This window comes from Dicentrarchus labrax, unplaced genomic scaffold (assembly GCF_905237075.1).
Source record: "Dicentrarchus labrax unplaced genomic scaffold, dlabrax2021, whole genome shotgun sequence".
NCBI classification, from domain to species: Eukaryota; Metazoa; Chordata; class Actinopteri; family Moronidae; genus Dicentrarchus; species Dicentrarchus labrax.
In genome coordinates, this window is record NW_026136720.1 from 19,469,312 (window position 1) to 19,492,643 (window position 23,332).

Genomic DNA, 23,332 nt, shown 5'->3' on the forward strand with positions numbered 1-23,332 from the left:
ACTCATGCCTGCCTCTTTGTGGCACCATCTGTTAAAAAACCAAGCAGACTTATTTCAGGTTTTCAGTTGATTTTATTGAAAACATTATAAAATTATGTGGTGCAGCAGCATTTTTCAGTTTGTATGATCTTTAACATGTTCACATTTACACAAACCAAGTTGAAAATGGCTTTTTTACAGCACGTTGCGAATGATCTTGGCCAAGGAGGACAGTAAGAGAACATATACCGCCCCTATGTGGCTGCAAGTGATAGCACACTCAACCCTTAAAACACACTGAAGGAAAAGGTCCTTTTCTGTTCCACAGCTCATTTATGAGTTCATTTTCCAAATTCACTGTTTTGTGATTTCAGAGCTGATGTGCAAATTCATGACTTGGGTTGTTTTAAGTCTTAATGTGATTTTAAAGAAAAGCATTTAGACCAATCTGAGGCATGGACACAGGTACACAGTGAATTTGCCCCCCAGCCCACGCTTAAAAAGCATTCATTTAAGAAAGGGGGAACTTCTACCAAGTTAACAAGCGACTGGATTAGCACAGCACAGGATAACTAGTACAGACTTTGACATATCGGCTAAACATTAGTTTTAGGGTTTTAAATTTACACAGCAATCTCTGTATTCAAAAAAGAGGGTGAAAGATGCACAGAACAGTTACAAGCATGAAAAACTTCTGTGTCTATGGCATAATAAAGTGATAAATGATGATCAGACCCTCTCATTTGAACAGCAGATTCTGCTGGATTACATTCACAAGAAAGTTACTATAGTGTCATTAAACTCCTGCCTAGTTTACAACACAAAAGTCTGGAGCTATATTCACAGATGTCGTCTACTTTGTAGTATGTAGCTACTCGGACAAAGAGTAACAGAGATTTACAACTGATTCTCTGACAGCCACAGCACCTTAACAGAACACAGACAAAAGCTTTCTGAAGGACATGTTTTGGGAACAGCGAATATCCAAACAGACTGGAACGCAAGGGTGTTTTTTTCAGTTTGACCTCATTTTCTTTTAAAGCAAAGCCTATTTTTGTATCATTATGAAACGTTCAGAACACCAAAGACTGCTACTAACAATTATTTTCAGTATCGATTTATCTGCAGATTATTTTCTTTACTAATTCATGGTTTTGTCTATAGGTCAGAAAAAAAGTGAAAAGTTGCCTTTATAGCTTCAATAATTTATAGTTTCTCATCAGTCCCAAACCTAAAGATATCTAGTTAACAATATAATAAGAAGAGACATAAGACAGGGGAAAGAAAAGCAGCAAATTCTCACCCCAGAGAAGCTGCTGCCAGAGAATGTTTGGCATTTTTGCTTGATGATCAATCATCAGAATAGTTGCTGATTGGTCGACTAATCAGTTAATCTACTCATCGTTACAGCTCTATATTTAACAACTTGGTAACCGACAAGGACAACCTTATGATGACTCCACGTTTAGACTGAGACATTCAATGTTACAGAAATAAGTGAGTTGAGGTCTGTAATGTTTTTAAGTAAATTAGGTTTCAGTGGTCTGACCTTTAAGAGTAAATTTCCTTTTGTAACATAGAAACTGTACGCTGACATGACTTCTCCTGATGGCTTTGGGACTCTGCTCTGCTTTAGTTGAAATGAAAAGGAATCTAAAATGAGGTTGAGCAGCCGTTTGAGCAGCTCAAGTGAGTCTGGGTGGCATTTATGGCTTCAGCGAGAATGAGATCTGAGCTTTGGCTTGTTGCATGTGCAATATGGCAACCCCACAGAGTTGGAAAGATTGGTTCTCTACCCGAACCAAAACACAACTAAACCTTTACCCCCTCTTAAGATAAGATGTGTTTTCATTTGGTCTCAGCTAATTCAGACACAGCAGAACATGACATTTTAATAAAAATTCAGGAGTTAAATAAAAAAAACAAAAAAACAATTGGCATGAAAATAATCAGATATTAAATCCACGTTCTGGTATGACTGAATGAGCCACGAGCGGAGCCTAGCCTTATTTACCCTCCTGTTACTGTGCTGTATGTGAGCCAACATGTCTCCATCAACAGGGAGCACAGCTTCCCATCAGTGTGATTGTCATGAATGTGTTTATTAGAGTGCTGCAGATTTCTCAGTGCCTTGTTTTACGAAAAAGGAACTTGAGAATCTAGTGTTCAGAATTGATTTATTCTAAAGAAATAATAATAGTGATAAGAAAACATCTACAAAAAAAACAATCAAACTATATCCCATATATCATGTACATTATCAGCAGTTAAATACCTAGAATATGGTACATCAAGCTTGTCCTTTGCAAGAACAAAGCCTGAGAGGACTTTTTCCTCACTGTGTCAGACTGAGGGAGGATCCCCGGCAGTTACAAGGACCTCGAGGCTCAGTGCTTCCAGGAATGAGAACCCCTAACTGTAAATGAAAAGCTTATATTGTCTCCCACATGTAACCTCAAGAGCCTGGGATGAAACCTAAGAAAAGAGTACTCTAAATTGTCAAAAATGCATGGGAATTAATAGAACAAAAAAGAAAGTGTAGTTTTAACTGCACATAACAGAAATGTGTCATTATAAACAAAGCTCCATTTTAACTGCTGCTTGGCAAGACAACTGCAGGTTGGTACTGAACATTAGTTACCTACAGAAACTCGTCACTGCTCCAAATCCTTTTTTCTCACCTGCACTGATGCGACTGCACAACACAGAACAAAGCATATTTACAGTGGCGGACTTATTTCCTGATGCTTATCTCTTGTTTTCTAAAATAAAGTGCAGCTGAGAAAATAGAAACTGCTGTCAATTATTTGTCAAGAGTCTATCTACTTCCCTGGTCACCTATATCCCTCCTTCCATTGCTATACCTCACTTTGATTCAGCTTTTTCTTTTAAAAGTAATGTATAAATAACACAAAAATGTATCCCGTCCTGTGTATAATTCCCCAAATGTTTTTTAAAAAAATAGAATGAGGTAAATCCCTGTAGTAAGACGATAACTAGACAATGTACAGAATGAAAATTGCCCCTTCCACCTCCCTCGCCTCTGTTGAATGACTACTTGGTTCATGTAGGCACAAAAAAAGTCTACACAGCACATACATGTGTCCATCAGTTTGCCTCTACATGTGTATTTGTGTCATGATTCTCCTTCAGTCTTCAAATTTTTTTCCCCCTATCAAACCTTGTCTTTTTCCCCTCCAGCTGCTGACCAATGGTTTACTACCTCCCTCAGGACTTTCTCTGCCGCACCGTCTCGGAGCTGCCGTTCAGTTTGCTCCGCCCAGAGGGGGTAGCTGTGTTGCCGTTGCCCAGGGGACGTTCCCGGTCCGTGGGGACTTCCTGTTTGCGTCGACGGGTCTCTTTGTAACGGAGTGTGATGTCACTGCGAGAAGATTGAACAAAAACAGACACGCTATTAGTAGGAAATCCGCCTCAGGGTCCGTTCTGTCCAGCTGGTTTCTGTAGCGGGCCTCTTTACACAATGTTTCTGAAATAATAAACATATCAGAAATATATGTCAGTCTCTGAGCTTCAATGTGTACACAAGTGTTTACTAATGTATGTCGACGCCTGTAGCTCTTCCTGTAGGCGCCCATAGGTGGAGGCTGGTGTGTAAATTGTGAATTAATAAATAAAGTCTCTTCAAAGGGTATATACATACTATAATTGACGACAAATAATGTACATTAATGTACATTATATGCTGCTTACATATATATATATATACACACACACACATATACATATACATATATATATATAAGCAGACCTTATAACCAAAGAAAGCTAAAACAAACCATTCAAACTGTTTGCAAATACAATTTCCCCCAGGTCTGAGTAACTATAAAATGGCATGCTTTAGTGTCTGGTGTCCTTAATGCACTGTAGTGTACAAATGGAGGAGGTGCAGTATGAGAATTGGTGGAGTGGATCTGTTTGGCTCTTGTCCGATGACGGGCAGTTCAGTTGGAGGAGCCGGCATGCTGACTGGCACATAGTGTGTGTGAGGTGTGCAAACAATTCCTCTGGGTTTTATTCAATGAGCCCCTGTGTCTCCTGTCTATCACTTCTACAGTGTCTGACTGCAACTGAGAATAAAAATGATGTGAAGGGGAAATGCTTAAAAAAAGGAAGATGATAAAAATTCACCACAGCAAAAACCTGAAAGTGCCATGTGGGAGAAGAGCCCATATGAAGTACTCCCTTTGTTGTATAGAGGATCACTGAGATCTTCTGAATACAATTACAGATCCAAACAGTGATGTATTAGAGAGAAAATAAAAAATAAACACAACACTGATGATGGGAGGGATTGGAAGGGGCTCCTCTCTCCTATACCTACCTCACTGAACATGGACATTACTGTTGAGCATGAGCAGGAAGGAGTTAGGAAGGAGAAAGGGAGGGACGACGGGGAGGCATGGAGGGAAGAAAATAGACGAGAAGCTTAACATGCTGGTGCATGGCTATGCCTAAAAGGAACACTCCTCAACAGAAGGTGAATCAAACCAAACTAACCTAAAATATATTGTATATTGATGAGGTCATGAGGAAAAAGAAACTCAAACACATGACTATTGTTAAAAAATCTCATCGGATGGAATCACAGGATCACATCGTTTGTTCATGAAATTCTTGTTAATTATAAATGATTGTGATTTGTACTTGTAATTCAACATTGATTTACTATTACAGCAGTTTAGCTGAACTGATTGTTACACTCTTCCTGTATTTGAAGCTGTAGTGTGTTAAAGGTTTTTAGCTCAGTCACATCTCTTATTTTGTCTGCCTTCCTGCTCTTTTGGACAGCTATTATAATCTGCACTGACAAATCATCTGAAAACAAAATCTAGATGATTAAATTTCATAGTTGCAGACCATTTTCATAATTTTGTTTTTGTCAAAGGATTATATGCACCAAAATAATTTCTTAATCTGAATGAGCACAGGGTTTTATAATCTCTTTAGGCATCTATGTCCTTAAAGTCTTTAAAGTAGCTTTGTAACTAACTTTGTCCTAATTCCCAACCCCATACACCTCCTTTACCCCTGCTCTGTAAACGACCCCACTTCTTACCGGAAAAAGAACCGCCACACGGTCCAGGTAAAGATGAGGACGATTCCTAGAAACCAACACTGCATGATGAAGAAGGGGATGGGCAGCATGATGGTGTTGGGGTCATACTTGACCACTATGAGGAACTCAGTCACTGTGATTGCTGCCACCAGCCACGCCTGCTGGCCTAGCTTCTTGTGGAACTTCCTGTTGGGAAAATAACAAAAGGAGTTGTGGAAGAGTAATATTACTGGAAGGATGTTTTTTTTTTTTACTGCTTATAGGGGTGCTTGTGATGTGGGGCAATACCGAAATACACATTATATTGTAGTAGTAGTTAAGGTCAGTGGGTCTAAAAGCAGCAGCACAGTTAAAGCCATCAATTTAGACAAAGCTGCTGAGGGTCAAAATGTATAGCTGATATTTTTCTGTTTCGGATTCTGTTACTAATAATGACACAAACTGAGTGCTAGTGTGTGTGTGTGACAACATAAAGCTTTCCTCAAAGGTGACATTAAAGAAATGACCAAAATAGTTTGTCCCTCTCGAAAAAGTGTTGCCAATTGTTAAAGACAATGCACTGGTGTTTAAATATTTGTCAGATATTTGTGAGATAGATATGTCAATATCGCTTTTCCGTATGTGGATGCGATAAGCTTACATTATCAGTCAGGTAAATACACTCACTCCCTAAGCTACTCTGAGGGTTTGCCAACATTAACCTCACATGCAGTGCATGCTGCAGTGTTTCCCACACATTAGCTTTACTTGTGAGGTTTGCCTGAGTATATCTGGAGACTCATTTTAGCATTTTTTATTTTTTAAATATCTGGGAGAACAACGCCACTGGCGATTGATTAACTAGTGGACAGCTCCACTCTCGCTTTCTCCCTCCAGCTGGCTACATATCTATATTTCACAATCGCACATACTGCAGAGAAACACAGAGAGAGAGAGAGACATTATCTGACATTCCATTAACACGTGGACGTGCATATTTCACAAGCACAGATGAGGTAAACACCTGGTTTTGTTACCATGTTCGTTTTGACCGTTTCAATATGTTATGTCATTAACCACAAGCCTCCTCCACACACAATTCACCTGCGGTTGTGAAAACGCAACCGCAGGTGAAGAAGTTGTTTTTTGGGCGACTTTATAGAATATGCTAAGCGTGGGGCAATGTAGGCAATGTGGTACTGGTCTTTGGGGAGCGCTCTCTTAGCACTGAACTGCAAATATAAGTTTTAATGGCCTATTGAGATAACTTACACAGAGTGAGCATCCATAAACACTAATTGTCAGCAAAATGTCCCTTTACAGAATGGAATAATTTATTCCACTACCAGCCAGCTTAATGCTGCTACTCACGGGTCATCCATGAAGTCGTAGATTTCCCTCATGGCTACGCCTCCCACGTTGACAAAAAAGACCAGGCGGAGCAGCACCAGGTAGTGTTCAGGAGGCATCCACAGCACAAACTTCAGGTAGAAGGTGTTCAGCTCCGCCAGGAGGAACTAGAAAGGGAGGAATAGATTACTTATTCCCTGCACTGATTATCTAAATATGTCTACATTTGTGGGTGGTGGCTCATCATATTTAGATATATTAATAATGTGATTAAACTAAGAAAATGACTACTACTGACATTCGACCAACTTTTTTATAAAATGTCATCAAAAATAACAAATTCAAAGTCAATGTAGCAACATAGCTTTATAAAAAAGCTGAGCACAAAACGATGTCTTAAGAAGCCTCTACTGAATAGTTTATAAAAGCCTATTATATAACAACAATCAAAAATGGAATCATGTTACAATGATAACAAAGAAAGAAAAACAGCAGATTATCTTGATGGTCACCGATTTTTTTCCTGTCAACAAACTGCGAGCTATACTTAAGAAGCTTAAGTGGACTCATTGTTGGTAATGTAGAGTATGTTGAGGACATGTATGATGGAGGTACGCATTTAAATTTCAATAATTTTTCATTGTATTGTACTGCAATCTCATTATATGCTATTATGACCCAAAGTGTTTACATGTAAATAAAACAGGATATTTCTCACCATAAAGATGATGCCTAACACAGCAAGCCAGCGTTGAACTGTTGAAGCAGGCTTCCACTCAAACTTCACCCAACTGTATGGTGTGAACTGGAATGCTATACGCTTGATCTTCCCCCTGGGAGGAACACAGCAGAGATATGGTCAGAGACAGGCACACATTTCTAAGACAGCAATGTTGGAACTCTTGTAATTGATGGGGTAATACAAACACACTAATTCATGTTATTTCAAAGGTCAAAGAAGAAGTTCTGTCAAAACCTAAATCCTATCTTTTTGGCCTTGTCGTTGTCTCGGGGGAGTTTCTCTCTCCAGTGTTTGTTGCTTTAGTGCAGCCTTTGCCTGAGTTACATTTAAATTTTTTGCTCTCAAGGCTTTTATAGTTCTTGCTGTCCCTCCTCCGTGCAGGCCTGAGCCCCACCTGTGGTGAAACTCTGCCTCTGCTCTTACACACACACACAGAGCTCAGCAGCAGAGTGGAGGAGAGACAGACAATGGCGAGTTGACGATGGATGCACTTGTTGCATTGCTGTGCATGAAAGCTGATACGGATCAGTTAAAGAATGCCTTGATCGGCCCTGATACCGATCTTTGATATCATATTGGGACATCCTTAGTTTCAGTTTTACAAGAGGAGAGTACTGATGGTATCTTAATGACGTTTTTGAATAAACCAAATGCTGCTTTGAAAAGTGACAAAACTTACTTGTACGTAGGAATGTTCCACAGGCCCTGCCACTGGTAAGGCTTCATTGACAACCAGGCCAGCGTTTTCATGCCACAGTAGATCCCCAGACCGTTACACAACAACACATCCATGATCCACTACAGAGAGATAAACGTAACACTTTTATCAAAGGGTAAAGAAAACATATAGTAACGCTTCTACACAACCGTCATTAGATTAGGGTTAGTGTGGTTGACTGATATCTCCCTGACTCTTTTGAAACTACAGTTTGATGACCTCAAAATGATACCAGCAATGCTCTTCATACCTGACAAAGTGTTTGTGACAGTAAATAAATAAGTAAATAAGTGAGTAATTAAGTAAGTGGTCTTAATTCCTATTGACACAGTCTACTTAATATGTTTTTACAGTAAACAGTTTATCCTTGTATGATAACCCCACTATTCATCGGTTTGCTCGATTATGTTGCTCTATTGCTTTCTAATGGTGTTTGCGTGATTTTCCCTGCTATCAATTGTGTTGCTGCCTAGTTTCCCAATGGTATAATAAAAAGTTTATTACTACACAATGAAATGACCATTTAATTGCTATCATAAATCTCAACAGCAAAAATGAAACGGCTTCAATACTGCAGCAGCAGGCATCAGGTACCAGGATATTAAAAACAAAAATCACAATTCTACTCATGTTAGACACTGCTCCATGTTGTGCTTTTACCAGTCAGTGCACTGCAGAGCAGCACCTCAGGACTACAGTGACCTTTGCACATGGTGAGGACTCTACCAATCTGTCTTGCTGAATAGCTTGTGAAAAAACAAGACTGAGTTGCACCTGTTTATGAGCAGAAGTTGCAGGTCAACTATGACTGTCACAATGCGAGCAGGCCGATTGGTCGGACTTATTGACAGATTTCCAATAGCCACGTTTACTGCACCCCTCCCCTCCGATGTCTGCAACTTCTAGTCATGTCTGTTCTCACAGTGAGTCACAGGAATCTCTATCTAATGTGGACACGTTTGAACCAACACACCTGGAGTAACACTGACTATACTAGTGTTTTCTCAATGCAGCCTATTCATATTTAACACCATTCTGAGAACCTGCCACATTATATTTAGTTATTTCACTTCTTTATTCGACACCGTCAGTGCATGACACACAGACGTCTGCACATGTCAACATGTTTCTCAAAAGTGGTGTACAAAGAAGTGTTATGTAATACTACTTATTTTACTGGTCTTGAATTGGCAAACACGTTGGTGGTTCACATTTTTTATCTATCGACATTTAGCTTTTCTTCATCATTAATCTCACATTAATATAAATATGACAATTTGTCAACTTCCTGGTTTATATTTTTTATTCTTATATATGCTGAGACCCCTTAAAATGTAACATCTTTCCTCCTGAGGGCACACTTGCTGATTATTAGGTAAGCAAAGGAGAAGAGCAGTTATATTTGTACGTACATGGTCCCACCAGCACTCGGAGAAGTTAGGTAACTGGTGCTCCAGGCTGTATTCAAGGAACTCAAACATGACGCTGATTATCATACACATCCACCAATCCCGAATCATCAGCGTCTGAGGGATAAAAGAGAGCACAAGGGAAGGGTGAGTAGGAGGAGAATAGTGTGGAGTGGGAGGAGGTCAGCAAGATACCGTAGAAAGAAACTTAACATTTTTCACTGTTCCATATGCAACAAAGCACACCAGTGCTGTCAGTCTGTTTCATATAACAGCAGGCTGGACACCATGGACACTTTTTTTTTTTTAAACATGATCAGATCATGAATTGAAATGGAAACTTTCAATAGCCTAGTCTTATTCTTTGTTTGAAAATAAATGATTTGGGTGATTGCTATCTTATTGAGTCAGATTTATGACAATCTCTCTATTTAAATGTGTAAATAATGCAGGGGCCTGCCAACAGGACTGGATAGTAACAGTACAGTCAGTCAATTAGTGCACACAGGTGTAGAGAGGTGTTCAGCCCACTCCATATCTACCTTGATATACCATCCCAGGAAGTGAGCTGGAACAAAGCCATCCATCTTGTCCTGCAGAGACAAACCAACGATTTCATTTAACAAGTTCTCCTCACAAAAAATAAAAATAATCATTATTTGCAACCTTACTCTTGAATACAAGTCTCTATGCTCTGATAAAAGTACCACATCTAGTTCACATCAGAACCAGATTTGAGCACAGTGAGTGTTGGGTCACTAAACAAAACAAAACTTGGCTGGGCATCATAAAGCCCAGGAATAAAATGCATTCACAACCAGTTCTCTATTGTGTTTTTTTTAACAGTATTATTCAACCACGTAGCATTTGTATTCAGTTCTTCCTGCTTTGTAATTTAACATTTGTTATGGTATCTTACCAAATTCCAAATCTCCTACAACTCCAAATCTGTTTAATTTTAAATACAATTTACTTCTTAATATCTGATCGTACAGATTTGACATTTAAAAAAGGTTATTCACATAGGCCAGATGTAATTAAGTGAAGGATGTGGTGGTGTGACCAACTCTGAGACACTGAAATCAGGCCAACAGTAATGATGGGAGAGAGAGAGAGAGAGAAAGAGAAAGGTTGAAGGAGACCGATTTTAAAATTGTGTGACTAGATGAGGGAGATAAACAGAGAGAGAGAGCATTCTAGCACTTTTACAGTAATGCAGAAGGCTGTGTACAGACTCCTTTAGGCTGCATCACTATTTAAGATCTGGGTAATTTCCTTATTAGTAATAATTGGGGAAGAAGAGTACCACAATATAAATAAAAGGACAAAGTCAGAAATTTTGTCTTGGACGTGACATGAAATGATATAAAACAAAATCTAAATACAATACAATACAATACAATACAATAAGAATAAAATACAATAAGAATAAAATAGTCTCACCCAGATGTTGTGGAAGGGGTCGGTGGTGTTGCCTGGGTCGTACATGAGGCAGTTTCCTCCGTAGTCACGCTCCGGGAGGGCTACCCCGAGCTTGGGGTCAATGTACTTCATGAACTGTCTTCCATCATGCACCGTCTAGATAACGGGGGTTTAGAAAGTATAAAGTAAAGAAAATATGAGCAATTGTTATCCCTGAAACAAAGCTTTTATAGAGACACAGGGACATACTGAAAACGAAAGGTGTGTGTTGCAATTTGCTTTCCACCATTATTACAGACAATTGACATATTTAGAATACAGAATGGTTTGGAAATAAACACCTGCTCTATTTAATCACAAATATACATTTCTCTACGATTGGATTAAACTAAATTTATGAATCTGGGAACCTCCCACAAAATGTTTTTGGTGTCAATGAATCGTACATCTTTGTAAAGGGTAAGGGTAAAAGAGTCAAATTTGTTTTAAACATTGTTCAGACCTGATTAAGACAGTTTGCCAGCTGCAAAGTATGGCTATTTAAAAGGGTCTGGCTCAAGGACAGACATTTTAATTAAATTGGGAGAGAGCAAAGAGGCTTCCAGGGTTCCAGATGTAGGAGGATCACAGCAGAAAAAGTAGCACAGATTGGAGCAGAACTCTGAACAAAATCCTACATTTTGGCCAGTGTTTAGCCCTGGTTTTAAGATGCTCCACCACATGGTTTTTCAGGATGTAGTTGCTTTACTTTAGTTTGTAGACAATACACAATCCAAGGTTTAACCAAAGGTCACTGTGAATAGCCAGAAAATTGACTCTCAGAGTGGTGAGAGAACTGTAGTTGTGCTGCCTCGTTCTGGGGGACTGCGGCACCAAAATTGTCAGTAAGTAAAACACCTGTGAAAGACAAGCATGCAGTGTAATTGATATATTCTATGTGTGCATGTGATTACTATACAATTTTCCCCTATGGCATCTAATGTATGACGAGGTTGTTTCAGCCCATCAAGGCATCAATATCAACGGCACACCAACCTGGAATAGTATGAAGATGAGGAACAGCTCGTAGACGACAGTGACACAAAGCCAGAATCGCCAGTAGGCTATAAAGAGAGAGAGAGAGAGAGAGAGAGAGAGAGAGAGAGAGAGAGAGAGAGAGAGAGAGAGAGAGTTGAAGCAACAATTTACACTGAGCACTGAGCACTCCTTTGGACAGAAGGAAACATGTTGGATGACATCTAGGAATTATTGGGGCTTTGGTTTTAATTTCTCTGTTGTTTAGAGGGCACATATCAAGATTAGGTACATGCTATACAGTCTCGAGTAGAACTGACTGATGCTTTATTTTGTGTTGAGTACCAGAACGTCTCTCTCTCAGTTTGACACACTTTGCTGACAATCCTTACTTGACCTAGCCATTTCTGTACTGCCTCACTCAGTTCACAAGCACTTGTCACTCAACACTCCATGAAGAATTATAATGCTTAGTTATGTCTTGTTAATTCCTATGTTCCTGTCCTGATTTTGACAGCAACGACTGAGTGCTCCAGTCAGAGGGATTGCAACAGATAATCTGGTTTCCATTAAAGTTCAGCTTTAACAGTAAATGTTTTATTTTTAAATAAAGTCACGTGGAAAGACTTATAGTGGCAGTGGTAAAAGCCTGAAGCTATCATAGTTCACAACAAAGGCCCCATAAAAAGATTAAACTCAACTGTTTCTGTTATTGTGAATGAATGTGTATGAGATCAGTTGGCTGTGACACTCCCAGCCGGCGATCCACCGGGAGTTGACGGTTGTAAGTCTTAAAGTCCCTCTGGGTCTGCAACAAGGTGCACAACAACTGAACCTACTTGGCTGGCTCAACAGGTCAGGGAGTATGACACAGGCACTCACACACACGCAAACAAAACCTCCTTGTCTTTCGGTCCACAAAAGGAGGGGGCAAGAAGGCACCAGTAATGCAACAACAGCAGCCCAAATTCTTGCCAGGCCACTTCACGCCTCCAACAACCAACAACATTCAGTGTGTGTTTCCATGTGACCTCCACACCCTGTTATCTTCCTTCCTTCCTTCCTTCCTTTCCCTCTGGAGTTATTGGGAAACATGTTGTGTGAGAGACGAGATGAGTCTTTGGCATGAATGACGTGGTTAAGAAATGCACTGTTTAAATAGAAACACTCATTATAGTGTGTAGTACATTGGGAAAAAAGGTAGCAGTTAGACAATGCACTCAGCCACACCAACAATGATTCAACACACCATATATATCACCACCTAAACAGTTTGATGAAACCTATATTAAACTGTTAAATACATCACTGAAGGTCTTAATAGGTTTAAACTCTTAATTAATGACAAAGCACATAAGTACTAATACACTAATTAATTTTAACTTGTGTGTTTACCTGAACCACAGGATTTATCGGCTTTGTCCTCAAATAGCTTTTTAATCCAGTGTTTGTGGAAAACTTGTAAGGTCTGTAAGGGATATTTTATCGGAAAGTTGTTTGATCACTTTTCCTCCCTCCTTTCCTTTACTTTCCTTTCCTTGTAGCTGTCCCTCAAGCCCATCATCTAACACAAGCTCAGATTCTTTATCTAAGCCTATTGCTGTTGGAGTGGAACTAGAAACAAACACCTGCATCAGAGGTGTCCGGTTATACTATTGGGTTACTAGAAATTAACACCTGCCAGCCACTCAGAATTGAGAATTCACAGTGACCATGGTATAATGCCAAGTACTATCTTTAGTAACTATATTTAACGGTTGGTGTTAAGTTACTGCAATGAATCCATGTAAATTTGCCTCAATCTAATGGATACAGTGTGTGGTCTAAAACGAAATAAGACCAAATAAGAACCAATCTTTTATGTTTGTTGTCTGCAACTTAACAGCACCTCGCTGACCTGCGAGAGTGGTTTATGTGGTTAGCTGGGCTGAGAATGTCCTGTTAAAGGGAGTGCATCATTTTCATGAGTGAACTATTCACAGAGCACCATTAGTCCTTCAGTTATTACTGCTGTAAGTCAGGAGGACAAAGATGTTCACCCAGAGTGGACTTGTTTTTTGGTGTTTCATTTGTTTTCTAGAGGATTTGATTGGACGTAACCCATGCCAGGAAAACACACCACCAGCTTTCAACAGAGTTCTTAATTTACTCAGATGTCTCTTTTATTTTGACAAATCCATTTAGCTATCCATTGTGTGTACTGATCCCCACCACTTAGAAGATCTTTATTTCATATTAGAGGCCAGCATGATATTCTCAAATATTGCTATTGATCGAATTAGTAGTAACTGCTCTGAGGTACTCTTACCTCTCTTCATGGTAAAGAGATGGAGGCACAATCAATGCGCCATTAAAAAGTCAGACTCAACACCTGGGCTTCTCCTGATAATAGCATGCTAGATGAGCAGCGTAAAGCTCCTGTCAATTACTGTAATGGCAGATATGTTTTCAGTTTCACAGTCTGTAAACAAGTGCTTTTAAGTGCTTAGGTGGCTGTTCGTAGATGCATTTGAACCTTTTCACTTATCTGACAGTTGCAACAGGGCAAACAAATGTCACTTTGACATATTCTGGACATGATTCAGAGTGGAATAAAACATCTCTGCAAAAGCTTGGCCCACTCAAATTCTGAGAAATTTAACCTGCATTGCACAAGATGTATGTCTATATTCTGTGGCTTTTACAGACTGAAGAATGTTGCCATAAAACTGATGAAAGCAGAAAGAATTTGCTATTCTTACCTGGATGTGGTCTGGTGAAGGGTCCATCTTTGGCTTGTGTCACTCCAAAACAGAGGAACACCAGGATGCTTGCCACAATCCCCCTAAAAGGACCACAAGGAAAAACACAAAAGAAAATGCAATTTAAGTTAGTTGTACAACGGACAAATCTTAATTTATGCGTTGGTTTACAAGCACCACCATCATTACAGTCGAACTGAACATATTTAGACTGACAGTGAAAGCAGAGATGTTTGAGTTATTCACAGCCAACAGTTGCCTCCTCTGGCAGATGAAGGTAGTCTGTGTTAATGCTGTTCAGTCCAAAAACACTAAAATAGATCATGAATTTGGGGAAAATGTTCTTTCCCTCTTGATGTGAAAGTGCTGTGTGCTGGAGTAGCTAAATAAACCCAGCAGGAATTACTTGCTAGCTAAGATTTAAATCATCAAACTGCATGATTTATTGAAATGTCTTGGCACAAGCACTTTGTGAAATGCAGGGTGTGACAATTTTGGTCGCACATGCAACCAAAAATCTGTCACGTGCAACTAAACATTTTCATACGTTGCACCGGTGCACCTGATATTTAGCAGATCGGATAAAAACACAGACACGTGGCCGGCAGAGCAGCCCCCCCTGTAGGCTGTACAGGTTGGGTTTTTTTTGCATGTGTAATCATTCTGCAGGGTGTGAGGTCGGGTCTCGCTGTCTCTGCAACTCTGAATTGTGTGTTGATTACGAACAGCAACCACAAATCATTCTGCCTTTACGCAATAAAAATAAACTGAGAATTTTGTTGGGCTTTTCAAATTTCGGGGGGTTTTGACATCATAAAATTTGATGACAGACATTTGAAGCTTGATTAAAATACCTCAATAGAAGCTTTGAATGTAAAAAATAACGTTCAGTACAGGCCTACACTTGAAGACAATTGAGGTTATAGTGATTTCTTGATGAGTGTACTGTGATTTAAATACAGAAAAACATTTACCGACAGTTTTATTCTTTTACGATCATTTACATAATGTATTAAGAAATTATCAATGTGTATTGGAACAAAAAAAGGTCATGCTTTAAATTATTATTCGGTGCACCTAAATGAAAACATTAGGTGCACCAGTACTATCAGTGTAAAAAGTTAATCATGGGCCCTGTACTGTACATACATTACGGTGTTGCATGCAGGCTTGTTCTAAACATGGGTACAAAGACCAGGAAAGGGAAAGTAATTAATTGCATAATTTAATATAATATGAATCTGGAGGCCTGTCTCAGCGGCTGACTGTAGATAATTACGCCTTATTATAATCCCCTCTGTGTTTTCTAAGAGATGAGGCCAATCTAAACCTGCTGCTGGTTATGTTGCCGCTGTGTTGAGATCTGAAAACCAGGAGACCAGCCAAGGATACTGTCCTGAACTTACAAATGCACAGGGGAGGCTTAGCAACGTGCGGACACACAATGAGATTTCCGCTTGTGCTTTCCAACGAGTGTGGGAGTATGAGCGCCTGCGATTGAGTGAACGAGCAAGTGTGTGCAGGTGGGAAAGTGAGGGTATGTGATTCAGAGAGTTTAATTACATGTTAAAGCGAGGGTACGCGTATGTGTGTGTGTGTGTGTGAGAACTAGTGTGAGTGACCAATTAGCCCAAATGGCTATGTTTCAAAATGAGTGCGAGAAGAGGAGTGTGTCCAACATGAGTTGATGAGTAACATGAGCAATATTCGGACTGTTTATGTGAGCGTACCAGGAAAAAGCTCTAGGGTCCTTATCCCGACTGTGCTGACTTCAGCATATCCTGTTAAGACCCATCCCACAATCCCTCACAAACACCAACATACACACTGCATCCCATCACTCACTCTCTCTGTCACACACTTGAGGCTTGAATATACTTGCATGTGTCACAGCCACGTAGTAGTTCTGTTTATACTACTTTTGGGAGTCAGCTTGGAGGTCGTGTTGCAGAGTCTAGTGGCCGCACGGTCACAACAAATTGGAGGTACGAGGATGTCTGCTCAGAGTCTCTGATAACGAAATTTACATCACATGGACGCTCACATACTTGCGGACAATAAAAGTATTAAGGGTGTTTCTGGTGATCAATTTCGTCATTAATTTGACATTTTAATTGAGCACAATTTAAAGACTCATATAAAAGAATATAAAAGGCTCATTCTAAGATAACAATTCCTATATTCAGCTCATTATACACTAATGAAAACATACCTACCAATTTTACATTGCATCTCTGCCGATAGATCCTCCTAAATGCTACACACTCGACCTTAAAGACTTAAACTAACGATTTTTTTCCTACTCTTTCAGTTCCCATGAGCCATTACAAAAAAGCAGGCCTTTTCCTGTGTTAAATAAGTTTCCAATCTCTGATCAGAGCCGAGTTGTGAGCTGGTAGAACAGAGAGGCGCTCAGAGCTCAGTTGACTGTCATCAGACTAGTGCGAATCCGAACTCCAACATGATGATGTTGAGTCAGCCCATGTGGACAAATCCAGGTCAGTTCTATAATTAATATCTAAAAATGTTTGTGTTGAGATTTGAGACCAACTTGAGGCTACAGAGAGAACAGTACCTTCAAAATAAAAGAAGCTATGTTGCACATTATATTTTTATTTTATTTAAAAAAACCCTGCTCTGAAGGATTTGAAGTCACACCATTAAGAGCTTTCCTCCTCATATCCATTTTGCCACCAACAAAACTAGCCACAACCAAGAGTAGCCATTGCATGACCCACAAGTAGTCAGACAGAACATGTGTCAGCCTATTGAAAGCTTCTGCTGTTTCTGACTTTTAAAGTGCTGCCTTTTCTTTTCTTTACTGAGCACAATATAAGTGGATCTGGATCACACCTCATTAATTTTGCATGAATGGCAGTCCCTGTGATTTAGTAAATGTAATGTTCTAGGGTTCATATTTTCTCTTGAGTTGAAAGAGTAAGGCATCCACTTGCCAAATGTTAATCTAATCAAATGATCACCTGGTGTTCATGCTCTTCCTTCTCATGATCCTAAGTGTTTCATTTTTCGGTGAAAAGTTACATCTAACTACACGTGGCCTTGAAAGAGGGCCAGCTGGGCTCAAGGTGAATGCTGGAGAAGTTGGAAGAGATAAAGTTTGAAACGAAACATTCTACACCTCACCCATTTTGCTGTGGTTGTATGAGTCCATGCCAAATCGTGTTAAAGGTGAGATCCAAACGGTGGTGCTTATTGGCTGGTTTTGTTATGTGACCTATTCATGGGGCTTTGAATGACAACGTGACATGACCCACAAAAGACTGACAAACAAATGTCATCGGCCTCACAGAACACTACATGAAGTGATGGTCAATATTTGGTTATAAGGGGTTAGGGATAGAAATCAAAATGTGAACCCAGCATGACTCAAAGTTTTCTTTCAAGATCAATTGCTTGCGTGATACGAATCCTATTTCAAACTTCAATCCAATCAAAACGCCACAGTGGATCATGTGGAATTTCTGGGCTGCCTGCGGAGTCCTGCAGGGTTTTTTTTTTTTTGCTTGGGGACACTGAGGAAGTGACGAGTGCAGCATACTGACCTCTTAGTGTTGTAGGCCGTGTCCTGCGGGGTCTCTTCCAGCAGCGTGACGTAGACCAGAGCACAGGTCAGAATGAACAGCACTGTCACAGTATGAGCTCGCCTGCAGAGAAAGAGGGAGAGAAGGGCCAGAGAGAGGGGTATTAATAACATTTGTAAAGAGGAAAAAAATTCAAAACAAGCCACAGGAGGAGAGGGAAAAAATCCACTGATGCAATCTGACACCACCAACGCAGAATGTTTAGCAACATTGACGCACAGTAATTTGAGCTCAGAATACATTGGTTATTACTAAACAAAGTGTCTTAAAGTTTTTAGACACCTTGTGCTTGACTGATATAAATACAATGATGGAGTGGAGATGAGATAAAAAAGATGATATGAAACAAATACTAGATGGGAAACTGGGTTACTCCAGCTGAAAATAGATACAAAAAGGGTGCACAACAAACAAAATAAGGTATGGATTTTATGAGTCATTACAACATTTATTTTCACTTATATGGAGGAACAGAAGTCAAAAATAGCCTGACCTGGCTGACTGTGGAGTACCTGTTGAACTAATAACATTTCTATGCTTTGGTAGACTTTGGTTAAGTTGAAGGCGTTGATGTTGGCCATAGGCTCATATCTCCCATATCACCTGATGGCAGGGAACAAACCTTGGCCTTTGTCGTATGACAGTAGTTCAGATATACATCCATGCTATCTGTGGGATTTATCTCAAAAGGGCAAAGTTTTATTTATTCAGCCACTGATATGAGTCACAAGGACACACAGTATGCAATGGATAACCCCAGGAATTCTCAATTACAAAGAGGGAAAATGATGAAGCACTTAAATGGTATTTGGAAAGCTGACAAGGACATAATTGCAAGAAAATTGAAAGGGAGAGTTAGTGTATGGTGGGAGGAATAGCAGAGCAAGTTCAGGGTTTAATAGTATATTTTATATGCTCAGAGTGGCCCGAGGGCCATTGGAATTGGCCAAGATTTATTATTATTCAGGATGTCCCAAAGGCAATCCACAGGACGATTAAAAAACTTTGCAAAGCTTGACCTATCGTTAATCCTGTGTTTGTTTGCTCAGGGTACCCCAGCTGTCAAAAACACTCCCTTGAGTTCAGTTAAAACACTGACACCAAACAGCAATGTGTGCAAGTGAACTGCGAAACTTACTAGGTTTGTTTAGACCTGGCATCAACATGTGTCTTGGGTGATTCGATCACAAGTGGGCAGCCTTAAGTACGTCAGTTCACACCTGGCATTAGAGTCTCCACATGCATCTCAAGTGACCACTAGTGATCGGATCTCATTTCCCCGCTCTATATGCCAATTAACACTATAGGGCTGTACCCTACTCGGACTTTTCTCAGTCAATGTCCATTACTACTGTTCTTTCGGCTGTTCAATACAAGATTCGCCTATTCGTTTGTTTTTTTTCAGCTCAGTGCCACAATAAAATCAGCCAGAGTTGCATGTTTTACCTGCACTGTCAGCAGCCCTACAGGAGAGATGCTCAGTGGTGGCTGTGGGATTTTATCACTGAACTATACAAACAGGACACACACTTTTACTTTCTCTGTGTGGAAGTATGGTGTTTTCACATCACAATGACATGTGTCCTGCTTGCATCACAAAGCATTGCACCTGTCAGTCTCCAGCCAACATTCGGGGACAAACAGATACAACAATGTATATTTTTACACAAAGAAAGAAGTTAATGTATAACATTATACAAGGCATTTCACAAAGTTTCTCCTCACTCAACAACTCTCAAAATAGATTTTTTTTTTAAGGTACTCTGGGGATATTGCGGTAGCACAGTGGTGAAACCAGCTCGACAGACAGTGTGTTCACAGTGCTTATTCTTGGCTGGTAGAGACCAACACATTTTTATTTTTTTTTCCATTACGGTGAACCAAATGGAAATCAGACAGCGTGGTTTGTATGTACTTACAGGATGCCAGTTGAGTAAGTGGTCCTTCAATGTGACACAGTACACACTCCGTACACACCGACCAACAAAGTTACAGAGTGGCTGCTTACCATAGCTGAGCATGTAGCAAGTTAAGATTAGACCCAAGTGTTATTTTAAGGCCAATTCAGTACTGATAATTGACTTTAAGCAAAAACAGCAAAGGCTTTGTGGGCCTTTCAGAACAGGTTTTTTCACCAGTACCATGACCATCAACAGAGCTGTTTGAATACATGGGAGGAGAGTTAAAGAGTCCTCTGAGCACCCAAAGAGGGCCAGTTCCCTGTCAATGTGGCTCTGTCAATAGTTTTGGGACAGCAATCGAGGTCAATAGCTTTAGTTATATCAGTCTGTAACTAGACAGGCCATGGTTTCTTCATCAGTAATATTGAGATAAAACAATGACAGTCCTATTAATTAAGAATACTTAATAACGCAATTAAACAATGTTTTTTTTTTTTCTTTTTAAATAAGCCTATTTTGTATTGAGGCCACTGCTGTCATCTGTCAAACTAAAGAACATCACCCCCTCTGCCAGCCCTTAGCTCAGAGTCTGAGTCACAGAGATGGCACGCCCGGTGTCATTAGCATTTTCTTCCTGTTCCACCTCCTTAACCAACCTGTTTGGCAGGGAACACAGGGGAGGGCCTGGCTTCTCCCTTGCTTGACAACCACACAAAACTACTGGGAGTGAAAAGACGCACCAGAAATACCAGCCTGGTAAAACTCAGAGGCAAGCTGAGCTTATAACAAAATCTGACATTATTTGACAAACACAGCTTGTGACGTCACTGAGCTAGAAAATGTGACTTCATTTAGTACAGTTTAGTGCTCGGTTGTCAGTTCCGTGTGTGTGACCACAGCAGACTCTTGTTTCCATGATCTCAATTTGCTACAGATCACAGGTTCACTCGCCTTGTGACACTTAGATAACATAAAATCCTGTTACAAGCTCAATTTTCTTTCAGGGGGTGTTTCTGTCCTAACTTAACAGTTCTTCTCTTAAAATACATTTAAAAATCAGTCAGTAGTCAAAAATGCACAAAGCAAACTCAGAAGTCTTTTTGAACTGAAATGTGTGGGCTGCAATGCTATTCAGGGTAAAATCTGAAGTGGTGTGCCAGCACAAATTTTGCTTCATCAGGCTGAGTTCTATATAAAGTCTATCCAAGCTATTCCTCTTTTCTCAGAGAACACTTCCCCACCTCCAATCTGTGCTAAGAAGGCCACATGCCACATTGTTACCCTGCTTAACCAGAGACAGTTTGTTGCTATATCTCTGGTACATCCCATCACTTGGGAAGTTGGGAAACTCCCACGAAACAGTACTTCTGTATTGGCTCCATGATCAGAAATCCACCACAAGCAAGCTTTTTTCACGTCCTCTATTTCAGTTCTGATTGGTTTGACTGGTTTACTTGACACCCAATTACTTTACTGTTATATCACGAGACAGCTCTTAAACATCAGTTCATCATGGTTTACTTTAAGGTACTGGCATTAGAGCATGAAGCGTACATTTCTTATTACTTATTTTTGGTCTTGCTCTCAGTGTGTTTATACGTGCGATATCATTTAGCCCATAAATATCCAGGATGTTATATGATTCACGACAGCCACAGGGTTTCGAGTTGACCACAAGGTCAACAGCTACAAAGCCATTTTTCATTGTTGGTTGTGCATTATAACAAATTGTGAGTGCAAACAAACCACAGTGCAGCCAAATTCTTTAACAGCAATCACATTTATCAGAGGGAGAACCAGAGCTGGTCACTAAACTGAGCTAGCTTCAGTCAACATCACTACAATTTTTAAATACTATGTGTTTGTTATTGGCTACACACTCAGTTGCTAGGTTATTAGGTAAAGCAACGTAAAACGAATTCAGTTTAATACAACAACCCTGCATTAAACCATACATTCATAAGGGTTATAATGTTCAGTATGCGTTGGAACTGTTGAAGTGTTGATTCAACTTTATGGTAATCCTGGAGGCTACAATTTGTAGTGCCATTGAATTATACTGCATACACTAGTTTCTTAAGCTTCTACTATTTATTCTACCCTAATTGATTAAAATGGGTGACCATACAGTATATTAGAACCCCCCTCTACATACTGCAGCCTGCTGGTCTACTTTAATAACTTGAATAGGCAAAGGTATCTTAGCATCTTTGTTCCTGTTAATGCCTCCAGTATTAGAGTAACAGGAAACCTGGATGTCAAGGTTGTAACACGGTAATGAGAAATTCTCATTAAGGTTTCTCTCTGGGAGGACCAGTCTCCTCTGCTGCCAAAGATATTGGATAGCTTAGCAGATTCTTGCTGCCCTTTGGTTAACACACAAAGCAGAGATGAAACACTCACACACTCACTGAGGCTTAAATATTCATGGAGCGACAGGTTGAAGGACCATGTCAGCTATATATTAAAGACAGCTGCAGAGGAGAATGACACTTTTCTGGGCTTCCTTAATGCCCTTGCATCACAACACCTGCATCCTGCACGTCACCACACATTTGTGCGTTTGTGCCAGTGTGTGCATATAAAAGAACTCACTCTTTCAGTTTACCGCATGTGCATTATATCTGTCTTGACTTCAAGTCTGTCACAGATCTCTTTCTGCTGAAGTTGCAGGCTGTGGGATATTAGCAAGCTCTGAGCTCGGACGTGCAATGTAAGCGTCCACGACAGACTGACAAACATTAGCAGAACATCTTTGGGACTGACACCTTGTGGAGTAAAGCCTTGGTGATTCCTCAATATGATTTTGCATTTGAACGAACACATTTGACCTAAGCCTTACTTAATAGATCATTGTGTATTTAAAGATTTTGAACAAGGTTGACACATCACTCACACTCAGTATTTGTTGTGATCAATGGAGGTCACTTGGGCCTGTCTTTCAGTTCACCTTGAAACCAATAACACACCCTAGTGTCACAAAACAGGCCCTTTTTCTGCAGGAACTAAGGATTTAAACTATTTTCTTGTAGTCACCGATTTAAAAACAACAACACCACCATCAACTCTGCTGCAGTGTTCAGTATTTGACATTTGTATAGTTGACATTGGCAGAAAGCGCTCACCAGAAGAAGGTGTTGGTGCCGTCGTCGTAGACTTCGCACTCCGTGTTCCTCCGCTGCAGGCTCTCCCTGGAGGTCTGCTTCATCACACCGGCTTTGATATCTGTGCTCTTATCCGGACAGCCGGGCTCCAGGGATCCGTTGTTGACCTGCTCGGCGGCGGATGCGGCAGTGGCGCACTTGCCGGTGGCGTTGATCGCGGCCACGCTGCTTTTCTTCGACTCGGGCTTGGTCATGGCTTTACCAGCCACCCACCCTCGGTGCTTTTAACGGATC

At 40.2% G+C, this 23,332-nt stretch overlaps 1 protein-coding gene across 1 annotated transcript; it reads right to left on the reverse strand.

Moving 5' to 3' along the window:
• Positions 1 to 49: 49 nt before the first annotated feature.
• Positions 50 to 23,322, reverse strand: ptdss2 (phosphatidylserine synthase 2). Its single transcript, XM_051381466.1, has 12 exons — positions 23,060 to 23,322; positions 17,995 to 18,096; positions 14,432 to 14,514; positions 11,712 to 11,779; positions 10,698 to 10,832; positions 9,797 to 9,847; positions 9,258 to 9,371; positions 7,807 to 7,925; positions 7,104 to 7,218; positions 6,407 to 6,552; positions 5,057 to 5,242; positions 50 to 3,361 (listed from the first exon to the last, which is right to left on the reverse strand). The coding sequence occupies exons 1-12, from the start codon at positions 23,290 to 23,292 to the stop codon at positions 3,208 to 3,210; spliced, it is 1,506 nt and encodes a 501-aa protein (XP_051237426.1). The 5' UTR covers positions 23,293 to 23,322; the 3' UTR covers positions 50 to 3,207.
• Between the last annotated feature and the right edge of the window lie 10 nt (positions 23,323 to 23,332).

Excerpts from the sequence above, each read along its gene's own strand:
- ptdss2 (XM_051381466.1), bottom strand. The coding sequence starts at position 23,292 with ATGACCAAGCCCGAGTCGAAGAAAAGCAGCGTGGCCGCGATCAACGCC. Across the intron at positions 9,848-10,697 it reads ACCCCTTCCACAACATCTGG|GACAAGATGGATGGCTTTGT; the intron begins GTGAGACTATTT and ends TTGTCTCTGCAG. Across the intron at positions 6,553-7,103 it reads TGTTAGGCATCATCTTTATG|TTCCTCCTGGCGGAGCTGAA; the intron begins GTGAGAAATATC and ends CTCCCTTTCTAG.